This window comes from Etheostoma cragini, chromosome 11 (assembly GCF_013103735.1).
Source record: "Etheostoma cragini isolate CJK2018 chromosome 11, CSU_Ecrag_1.0, whole genome shotgun sequence".
Classification (NCBI taxonomy): domain Eukaryota; kingdom Metazoa; phylum Chordata; class Actinopteri; order Perciformes; family Percidae; genus Etheostoma; species Etheostoma cragini.
Window position 1 is genome coordinate 22,099,331 of NC_048417.1, and position 11,151 is coordinate 22,110,481.

At 39.1% G+C, this 11,151-nt stretch overlaps 1 protein-coding gene across 2 annotated transcripts in view; it reads left to right on the plus strand.

Annotated features, from left to right (window-relative positions):
* si:ch73-116o1.2 (ras-related protein M-Ras) overlaps positions 1 to 10,798 on the plus strand; it is a 20,914-nt gene extending 10,116 nt beyond the window's left edge. The window contains exons 2-6 of one of the 2 annotated variants that reach the window (XM_034885559.1): positions 1,335 to 1,593; positions 2,516 to 2,669; positions 3,717 to 3,816; positions 6,103 to 6,182; positions 8,057 to 10,798. In XM_034885559.1, coding sequence (XP_034741450.1) covers positions 1,401 to 1,593; positions 2,516 to 2,669; positions 3,717 to 3,816; positions 6,103 to 6,182; positions 8,057 to 8,156 — 627 coding nt within the window. In that variant the 5' untranslated portion in view covers positions 1,335 to 1,400 and the 3' untranslated portion in view covers positions 8,157 to 10,798. The remainder of the gene's footprint in view (positions 1 to 1,334; positions 1,594 to 2,515; positions 2,670 to 3,716; positions 3,817 to 6,102; positions 6,183 to 8,056) is intronic. The other variant, XM_034885560.1, reaches the window with a different exon arrangement.
* The last annotated feature ends 353 nt before the right edge of the window (positions 10,799 to 11,151 follow it).

Sequence of the window (11,151 nt, forward strand, 5' to 3'; positions counted from 1 at the left end):
TGTGTGTGTGTGTGTGTGTGTCTGTGTGTGTCTGTGTGTGTCTGTGTGTGTGCGCGTGTCAGTCGAGCAGCAACCCCGCCTGCAGACAGGATTGAACAGCAGCCGCTTAGGCTACATCAGAGTGGAAAATCGTTACAGCGTACATTGATGTTAAATGCATACAGGTTGGCGGGACGGTCTGACCTTTCACTGGACGTTTTGTTGGTAAATGTGAGATGTTTGAGTCACACGCGTCTTGTCTTCATATCAGATACAAGGAAATTAATTTGGCCACGTATTTGTGACGTCAACCCGTGGCTCTCAGCGACATACTGATACAAAGTCTGGCAACGCGGAACTGTTCGGATTGGTTGAAGTCGTAGGAAACTCTGGTTATTGGTCAAATTTGTGAGTTGTACCAAAGTCCCAGTGATTGGTGGAATACGTGTGAATTGGCATGATCGCGACATCGCTAAATCCTGGAGGGACTGTAAAATACAAGAAATTGTTTGTTGAATTTAAAACAAATGAAAGCAAATCATTTTCAACATTCTTTTAACAAATTAAACATTGAAATTGAATTGAAAAGGCACCATTCAAAATAAGTATATGGTTGAACTTTAAAGTTTAGTTTTCTACTAATAATTTCTTTTAATTAACACAGAAAATCTGTCTTTTGTGATATGTCACAGCATTTTGCAATGTTAATTGACCCAGTCGAAATCGCAATGAAGATACAGGAGAGAATATATTGTGCAGCCCTAATGCACAGACACAAAACATGTACAAAACGTTAGTAACAGATACAAACATACATTTGCAAATCCACACACAACTCCTGTTGAAGACACAAACCCTGTTTTCAAGTACACCTTGAACGATATAATATTCCATAGATTCTGGCCATTTTGCATACACACTCAAGTCCATACAGCAGTCCCTGTAAGATGCAGTTTCTGTAAAAGCTGTTAGACTTTAGGTCCAAGTCAGTTATTCCAGTTCAACATGTTTTTGCGTGAACCTTTTCAGTCTTCCGCCGTATTGCAAAGCCATGTCCAGCTGTCATTCTGCTTGTTGTCTTTCTCTGGTGGGTGCAACTGTGAAAATATGTGTTTTAGATGGGCTTAAGGGGGCGCTGAACTCTCTCTTTTGGCCTCTCTTTCTCTATTTTTTTACTATTTTTTTTCCCCCTATTTTTTTTTTCTTTGATCCACAACTCCTAGTTGTGGTCTCCATGGTGATGAGACAAAAAACCTTAACTCATCCATCCCTTGTTTTCTATCCCTCTGTCTATTGTTCCCTTCCCTGTCTGTTGTCAATCTCTTTCTCTCTCCCTCTCTCCCTTCTTTTTTCAGCCAGGTGTGTCTCCATAGCCACCTACTAGCCTACTTCTCACTGTTACCACCACTGTCGAGGTAGCAATGGCAACCAGCGCCCTGCCAAGTGACAACCTGCCAACGTACAAGCTGGTGGTGGTGGGGGATGGTGGGGTTGGGAAGAGTGCCCTCACCATCCAATTTTTTCAGAAGATCTTTGTGCCAGACTATGATCCTACGATAGAGGACTCGTATCTTAAACACACAGAGATAGATGGACAGTGGGCAATACTGGATGGTGAGTAGAAATGTATCCATTTGCATGTGAAATGAACCAGAGAGCAGTCGAGTACGATCCTATCTCGCTAGTCATCTCTTACTTTTTTATCATCTTTTGGTTTTAATAATAATCATAGAGTTTATTAATGGGCGCCTTTCTGGACAATCAAGGCCACCTTACACGACAATAAAACTTGTCCACCATTGACCAATGAGTGAAAATTAGTTTTTAATGTTCTTTTTTAGCTTTTAAATTCATTCTAGTTGTAGCTGCTTCCTCCGCTGAGCGAACCATGGTATTGCAATTCCCTGCAAGAAAATGAACGGCAGTAAGATATGGCCACTGCTGTGGTAGTTGCGTGTGAGAGAAATGATGCATCCTTCCATGATCGCCTTTCCTCAATAAATTATTTAATTTATGTTGGAAATATATAAAGTTGTGAAAAGTCATAGAGGAAACCAACTCTTAGTCTGAACATGTCATTGCAAAAACAAGTCACAATAACAAAAAATTGCGCAATGTCATTCTTCAATGATTTCTACAATCTGGGTCAATTTATATCCGTTAAAAAGTTATAAAGTTTATAAATGTAACAATGCTTTTGGTTAGAAAGAGTTCAACAATTCATATTTGTAATAACACTGATTCTTTATGGCAGCTTTGAAAGGTCTTAGCATGCTTGATAAGAACATAATTAATTAAGTAGAATCAGACATGTAGGTGGTGCAATAAGAAATAGAATAAATATGACATGAAATGCCTAATTGCCATTGCAATTAAATAATAAATTACATTTATTGTCTCTATATTTATTAGGAAAGGTAGTAAAAATTGTGTACTTATTTACTTAGACAAGATATGAAGTACGCTAAACTAGTCTGTAATAGAGACACCCCTCCATTTAAAGTAATACAAGCTTGTGTTCTCTATATCTCGGAAGTGCTGGACACAGCCGGCCAGGAGGAGTTCAGTGCGATGAGGGAGCAGTATATGAGGACAGGAGATGGCTTCCTCATCGTCTTCTCTGTGACAGACAAAGCCAGCTTTGAACATGTTGACCGATTCCATCAGCTCATACTACGGGTCAAAGACAGGTGGGTCACAACAGCTTAGCTTAGCATTGCATAGCATAAAGCATTTTTTTCCATGCCCAAACATAACAAAGGACAATGGATGATCTGGTAATGATTAGGACATTCCTAGTGTATATACAAAACTCACGTTCAATGACTTTCTTTAATGATTTAATGTAAACCATTATTTACAATGCTGAAAATCATATGAGAGAATGCCTGGACAATACTTCCCCTTAAAAATCCCCAATTATTTGGAAGTGAAAACATAAGAGAATGCACCCAAATGTCTAATGCATCAACCGTTGCATTAAAAATCTGTGTGTACAACTAATGGTTAATTTAATAAGTCAAAGCTTCCGCACCCGGAAGCCAAAGTTGCCAAAAGAGGAAGTAGCTCTGTCAGATGTAAGAGACATTTACATTATGAAAAATACTTTTGACCACTAATGTTGTTTTCCCTTTTTGAATTCCATTCTTGTGATTAAGCTGCACCAATAGGTTTTTAACAAAACTGTTCTAAATATTAAATATATTTGCCAAACTTGGCCACAGTTCAGTCGGCGCCAGCGGGTAGTGTTGTCACATGTTTCAGGATTACTCTAGAATGGTTAATATAGGGATCAGGCCCGTGCTTCACTTTCTTTAAGCTGCAGTCAAGTTGGGCAGAGCATCACATTTGTTGGCAATGTTCTAATCCTTTGTACTGTGAATGTCAGTTGTGAGAGAAGAAAGTTGTTCTCTGACAGTGACAATACAACTGAGCTTGAGATGAAACAAAAATAGAAACTGGAACTGAGCAAGTCGCTGAATGTCCATATTTAGTGGTGCTCTACTGTAGCTCTCTTTTTCCTGCAACATTTGAATGTTGACACCTTCTCAGACAATGTGTGAAGCATGTGATCTTTCTAATCTAAATGTAAACCTAACAGGTCTTTTGAATAATCTTTAGACCATGAGTCACTTTTGATCACTCTTTGAAACCACTGCAAGTGTTTTTGAAAATGCATTATTGAGTTATGCAACAGTACCTGAGATGTGTGTGTGTGTGTGTCCTTTCCTTCTCAGGGAGGCCTTCCCCATGGTGCTGGTGGCAAACAAAGTGGACTTGGTCCATCTGAGAAAGGTCACAGCGGACCAGGGCCAAGAGATGGCTGCAAAACATAATGTAAGTAGGGAACCTTGTTGTAATTGAGTTTCTTACAAGAGGTTTCACATAAGCATGTGTGTACTACAGAGACTAAAGACAATGAAGTGAGAGGAATGATCATTGCTCACAGAGTTGTGTCCTTGAATCGGAAATCTAAATCTAAATAAAACTCAATGGAATTAACACCAAAAGGTTCATTTGGTTTCCACAGTTGAACCGTAGACTATCCTCACCCATGTATAGCTAACAAAAAGAACAACTTGATCATACAGACTCAGACTGCGTCCACAAAATGCGGTCTTAATGTGAAAACATTTGGCTTCATAGTAGCATATTGGCTTCATTTCTACCTCTGTCATACCTTGAGCTCAACATGACCATTGAGGTGGGCAGAAGGAGACAAATGTGACTGTGGAATAAAGCCAGAAAGGTGTGTTTTCTGTAATCTGCCAAAAGGATCACTTCTATGCAGATGATGATCAGTAAATTTAGTGAACTTGATTTGTATTTCTATTTTGCATTCAATGGTTCTTTTTTAAATTAAGCAGTTTAAGTGACCATGTGCAGCCTGGTGAATAAGTACAGCACTAGGAACTGGGAACTTTTTCCCCACTGACTAGCATCAAAGACGGCCGATTCATCACTGTCATTTCCTTGATTGCTTGGCATGTCCAAGAGAACATTTGTCTCAGTCTTTGTCTCTGTGGTGAGATTGAATCATTGAGTTATTGTTTTACAGGTTTTTTGTCGATTGCTAAACGACACTGGGCACAACTGAAGCCACATGTGCAAAACTACAGTCTGCATTACCAACAGTCACCTGAACTAAACCGTTCACATCAGCTGCCAAACTCATTCCAAGCTAACTAACACGTCTCTAAACAGGCCCAGTGCAGCCAAACAATCCTCACTGAGATAACACACACTGTCACTCAGAACACACTGAGTAAAAACACCAATACAGAAAATATATCTTTACAATTTGAACAATTGAGGTTCACTCTACTCAATACTTTCTTTAAAGAAAAGCTATATATTTTATAATGTACCAATAACAAATTTTTATGTCTCTAGTAATTTATAGAGTGATGAAAAAAAAACTTAAAAACTAAAAGTAACAGTAACAAAGAATAGTTTGACTAATGCCTCTCTTCAGCGGTTTCTTCATCCCATTGGATGTCTGCATCATCTCTAAATACTAATGAAGGTGGCGTTCCCATTGCTTTCACCTCCATTACTTTCTGAAAAACAGTAAGAACACATTTCTAATATAGTACAGGTAGTGTTTTTTTAACTTTTTTATAGCTGTGTATATAACCTCAGACATCTTACCTGGACATGTTGGTATTTTTTTCTCTTTCTTTCATTTCTCTCAAATGTTATAGGGTATAATTGTTTAATTCTTATTTGGAGGTTGTGGGGAAAAAAAGCTGATCTGAGATTTCTCTATATAGTACCTAGTCTAAAACAGGACATCTGCTTTGACTTTCAGCTAAAATTGCAATCAGCAGTGTTTGATAGGCACCAGACTGAAATCTATTCTGTTCTGAGTGTGTGCTTAACAGTTGCGAGAGTAGTGTGTCAGCATTTGAACAAAGTGCTGTAAATCCACCGTGTTGTGCACATTGTGGTTAAAGTGATGGGATAAGTGTGTAAAGTTTAAAAACCTGTTCAAGCAATGAAAAGAGTTTTGTCCACGTGTACTGCTGCTGTGCAGACTGGAGTTAGAAAAACTGGTTTCTGCTGGTTTCAGGTCATCAGGCAACTTGTAGTTGTGATCCTTATTGTTTCTAAGCCATGTAGCATTTGATGGCTTTTCACTCTAATGGTTAAATGCTAATTATATGTAAATGTACTGTATTTATATAGCGCTTTTCTAGTCTTAGCAACTACTCAAAGCGCTTTTACATCATACAGGAAACATTCACCCTTCACACACATTCGTACACTGTGGCCGAGGCTGCCGTACAAGGTGCCACCTGCTCATCTGATAACTACACACACACACACATTTACACTCAGATGCAAAGCATCGGGGGCAACTTGGGGTTCAGTGTCTTGCCCAAGGACACTTGGACATAGGACTTCAGGGCCAGGGACAAACTTTCCAATTGGCAGGCAATCGCTCTACCACTGAGCCACAGCCGCCCCCTGTCTCCCTATGTGGTGTAATGCTTCACATTATACAATATACCAGTATGTAGTTTTCCAACCAAATTGGTTATTTTGCATTTTAGTGAACAATTAATACCACTTGAATACCACTTATGCTTGAATTTGCATTATTTCTGCTTGCTTCGTCAGATAACTTATATTGAAACCAGTGCCAAGGATCCTCCAATGAATGTGGACAAAGCCTTTCACGAGCTGGTTCGTGTTATAAGGTAACTTCGGGTTCACTTCGTTTTTTTGTCTTATTTTCATGAGATGAAGACTGTGACATCTTTGATTAACTTGCAGTAACAGCTGTCAAACTCCTTGAGGACAGTATTGCTTGGTTCTTAAGAATCTTTTGTTTACAAACTTAAATGCAGCCATGACATCTAATAAAATAGTCTCAACTCAAAGTGTGTCACCCTGTCCCCCTTAGTAGTTATTTTACTTTGTTAGTGTTAGTGCCACAGAGAGAGAGAGAGTGTTATGTAAGGGCAGTGGAAGTATGTTTAGTAAGTAAAGGGGGAAAGGAAAGAAAAAAAGCCCAGATGTATTTCCTGTCTTGACACATGCAATTTCAGAAGAATTTCATTTGTATCCATGTTTTGAATGTGGTCGTATTCTGTTTCAATGCCTTCTCTTGTTGCAAGGACCAACAAGTAGGCCTACCACCATGGTTTAGGCCCTATACTCAGATACCCTTTTACACAGCTGTAGCTTTGTGTTTGCAAAAAGAAAGGGGAAAGTTCTTATCTCAACATGCCAGATGGTAACAGACTCATTAAGGATCTTCTTTTTTGGTCAATTATAAAAAAAGAAAGAGAAGAAAGCAGTTAATTGATGAATCAACATTGCCCTCTTGTGGTTATACTGTAGAAAGCCAGTCATATAGCGGGGGTGATAAATGGATAAAGACAGTTTGTGCTTTTTTCTGGTTGATACATTAGCAGTTCAGGCAGACACGTACATGAAAACAAGTCTGCCTTGAAACTCATCTATAAAATGTTTAATGTAAAATCTCTAAGAAGTGACACATACTATTTATGGCTCTAAGCTTCATGTGACTTACTAGTTGTGTTATAAAACTGGTAGCTCAAATTAAGCACTCTGATTGGTTCATAGCCGTGATATAAAAACCACATACAGCTATGATTTTTGAATTCCTATGCACAATAGGAATCACTCCGCATCTGAAATAAGACAAACTGACACAAAGTAACCTAACATAGTTAGCTAGTAGGCCTGAAAGGCGTTAGAAAATGGAAACATTCAAGATGAACTTGGATCTCCTGGGGGGCCTGACAATGGAGGAGTGCATTGCGGTTTGTCTCTGTTGGTGGGGATTGGCGTAGGTTTCAGCTGCTGATTGCCTTCATTTCCCCTGAGCCAAAAGTGAAGTTGAACATTGAACCACTCAGTCCAGGGGTGTTGGGATCAAGTACCTTCTTCATTCAGTTAAAGTCATCTTTTGTTATTGACGCATGATGAACTGTCACGTCCAGTCCAGTTCTTTCTGTGTTTCCACAACGCCGATGAATACATTGTTTTACATTGTAAACGCTGCGTCTTTGAGGAGACACCAAGATGGACTGAGCGCTGGGTCATTAATCTAACGGTCAAGGCCAGCACGGAAACAAACATAGCTGCTCAGGCCAAAGAGCTCACCTTTACAGTTTCTGATCCTGGCATAGAAATCTGAACCTGAATATTTTCATTTTGTTGCATCTTTTCGGCCTTCTAGCTAACTTTATTGGGCTACTTTGTTTCAGTTGGTCTTTTTATTTTTTTTATTTGAGCTACCCATTTTATAAATAAATAGTCAAATATGTAATCAATGTAACGTTAGCCAGTGATAATAATAAATATGCTAGTACCAACAGTATATTCTATAGCAACTGCCTCAGCGGGCAGCACAGGAGAGACTATTTTAGCCGTTAGCTGTGATATAATCACAACATACAGTATTGTCCAGATTACATGTAACATGTTAATTAGTGACCTTAATTGTAAGGTGTATTTTTAGATGTCACTAAATGCTGGTGAATTGATCCTGAATTTAGATTTGTTTTTTCTAAAAGATGTTTGTTTTTCTCCACACCCACAGACAACAGGTGCCAGAACGAAACCAGAAGAAGAAAAAGAAGATGAAGTGGAGAGCAGAACGTTCAGCGAGTTCCCACAGGTTCCACTGCGCCATATTGTGACCTCCCTCGTCCTGTCTATCATTCGTGAACATACACATACACACACCCACATACCTTTTGGATGTCAGGGAACACCCCGGGAGTGGTTAACTACTGGAGCACAAAGGGGGGGGGGGGATGTTGACCATGAATTGCTGGATGGATCCAGGGGGGCGCAAAGTGAATCTGACTAATGTCCCCTCACCCTTCACAAAGCCTTGGAATGAGTGCAGTGCTCTCTCTCCTAAACTTATGGTCCCTTTCAAAGGTCTATAGATCCCTCTCATCTCTTTTCAAAACAGAACTACCGTGTCACTCAACTGTTTTTCAGTTAAGTGTCATTTTTTAAATGTAATTTCAAGTGTGGCACTAGACGACAGACTCTGGGGGGGGAGGAGCAAGAGATCAGAATCCCCTTGATATTTGGATGGAACTTTTGTCTTCTAGAGAAAGGAAGGAAAAAGGGAGGACCCGGCCATATAAGGCGCCTTGTTTTTCATCTCCTATAAACCTGCTGGTCATCATCTTTTCTATCCTCACGCTCTCACAACTTTTCTGGAAGAAAAGCACCCGTGTGATCCAAATTGATTTGTCGTCTGTGCTCCCTCTTTGTTGAGTGGACATCATAAGGGCATAGCGGATGGATGCGAGAGTGATTTTGTTTTTGGTATAGTGGAAATAGAAGTTGCGTATAGTGGAAATAGAAGTTGCGTGGCGTTGTCAATGAGTGAACTACAAGTTCTGTGAGTGTAGCGTGAACTTTGTGGTGTTGTAATGCTGTTTAAAAAAAAATTAAGAGTCAGTTCAGAGAGGACAGAAGGACGTGTTGTAGCATGCGAGAGAAAGAAGTGACGGGATGCAGCGAAAATGTGTCATATCGGTTGACAGGTGAGTGCTATGGTTGCATCAGCTTGTTGAATACGTGTCTAAATAGTTTAATTGTAAAGGAGAGTAAAATTGGTCGGTGTATGTGGATACACTTTAATAACAGGGTTCATTCCAACACTGAAATGTCAGCGGCCATATTTTTTTCTTTTTTTTATAAAAAGGATAATTTTCCAACCATAAAGACACACAGTGTGTCAGTGCCACTTTACATCAATAATTATGTTTGTTTTAAGTTGCCTCGTTATCACTGTCACTGGCATGATGGGTGTGGTTTTCATCAGTACTGTATGGACAGTAGCCCTGAAATGTCCTTTGTCTTTGTAGTCTTAACAGATTGTCTTCTAAAACAAGTTGCTTTCCATGTTTTAGTATCGAAAAACAAAACATAGAAATTTACAATTTTATATTTGTGAAATAAAAAAAATCGAATTACACATGGCAATGTTAAACAAATTCGGTGCTGTTTTACAAAAGGATCTGTAGGAAATAATGAATTAAATAGAAGAGATAAGGGATAACTTCATGTTTCAGATCTGAAGCAGCCTGGAGAAGCTAAATTTGCACTGGCCACTAACCAAAATAATGTGATGTCACTTTATTTTAAATCTTTTCAGACCGCAGCGCTGAATTCAGGATAATTAAATCATGCTCAGTAAAGGAGAACACTCCTTTAGTTCGGGGATACAAACTGTAGCCGTGGGAATACATCAGAGTTAGCATGCCTGTCTGAAGCTGGCAGTGGGATGCTCCTAGGGCTTAAAGCCATGTCAGCTTAGCTACAGACTAAGTGTAGTGAAGGAAAACCACACACTCGAAGCAACAAGACATTCCGGATATGTTGTCTTGAGGTGGATGGGAATGTACAATTTAATAACCTATGAAATGGCTTGAACTGTTAACGCACTAAAGCTTCGGTGGACAACTTTGTTTTGTCTGGATGAATACCGTCTCTTAGGGGAATACATTTTTGCACTTTTAATACAATTTCTCACTTTCCTATTGGCATGTTGTTTTTCTGTTCAAACCTGTAAGTGAAAGGAAAGGCACGGTCAAAAACAATTTTGAATGTAAAATTGGACAACAAAACAAGCAAATGGGCAATTACCGTTGTAGCTCTGTGTGCCTGTCTATGCCTGTTGCCTTGGCGATGATTGTGAATGAGATTAAATCAATTGGAATTGAATCATTCAAAAAGGTGTTAATAGAAACGTTCCATGTAACTTCATTTTAAAGCTATAGTGCGTAGGTTATTGTTGCCTCCATGAGAAATTCTAAGTAAGGACAACAAAACTGTCGGCGCATCCACATGATGCAAGCCTTCTGTGATCACGCACACCCTGCTCCAGGAGGTTGCTAGTACCCAAGAAGTACACGAAGGATTAAAAAAACATCTTCAGAAGAGGCTATGTTAAGGTCATTCTTAACATAGCCATACTGAGAAGTACAGAGAGAGTTGTGTGGAGCTCATTTGGCAACGACTTGAATGTAAAGAAATTCTATTAATATCATAAGTTACGCACTAAAGCTTTAAATTTAAGGAGGTTGGTTATGAGAAAAACTAAAGCTATGTAATGGCATACAAGTTCACCTCAGCATGAAAGTGGAAAAGCAACCTCAGCAACAGAAGGAAATCGGTATTAATCTACATCTTGTGTTAAAGGGACTACACAATGAGTTTCCAGAGAAGGACACACAGGAAACATTGAAGTACTGATAATCGAGCAATGATGAAGCAGCAGACTCTGGATCTTAGGAGGGAAAAAAAGTAAAGTAAAAAATTTAAAAAGTGAATGTGTTTGATGAAAATGTTGCATCATGTATGTTTGATACCATTTTGTATTATTAATATGAATTATTGATATGATTCTTGCAAAGTGTTTTTTTTAAACTGAATAATTTATTACTGTCTATGTTACCTCAGCGTGTCCCAGACCTTGACAAAAAGCTAAACTCCCTTTGAGTCCTCATATGAAGAGACTTGTGATGTGTTGTGGACCAAGATAAAGAAACCGAGTTTGGTCCTGCGCGCACTCACAAGTGTGAGGACGTCTTCTTTAAATGGAGCTCAGGTGGATGGCCTCACACTTGAGGAACATTTGTCGTCCAATTTGTAACTTTAAAATGTTTC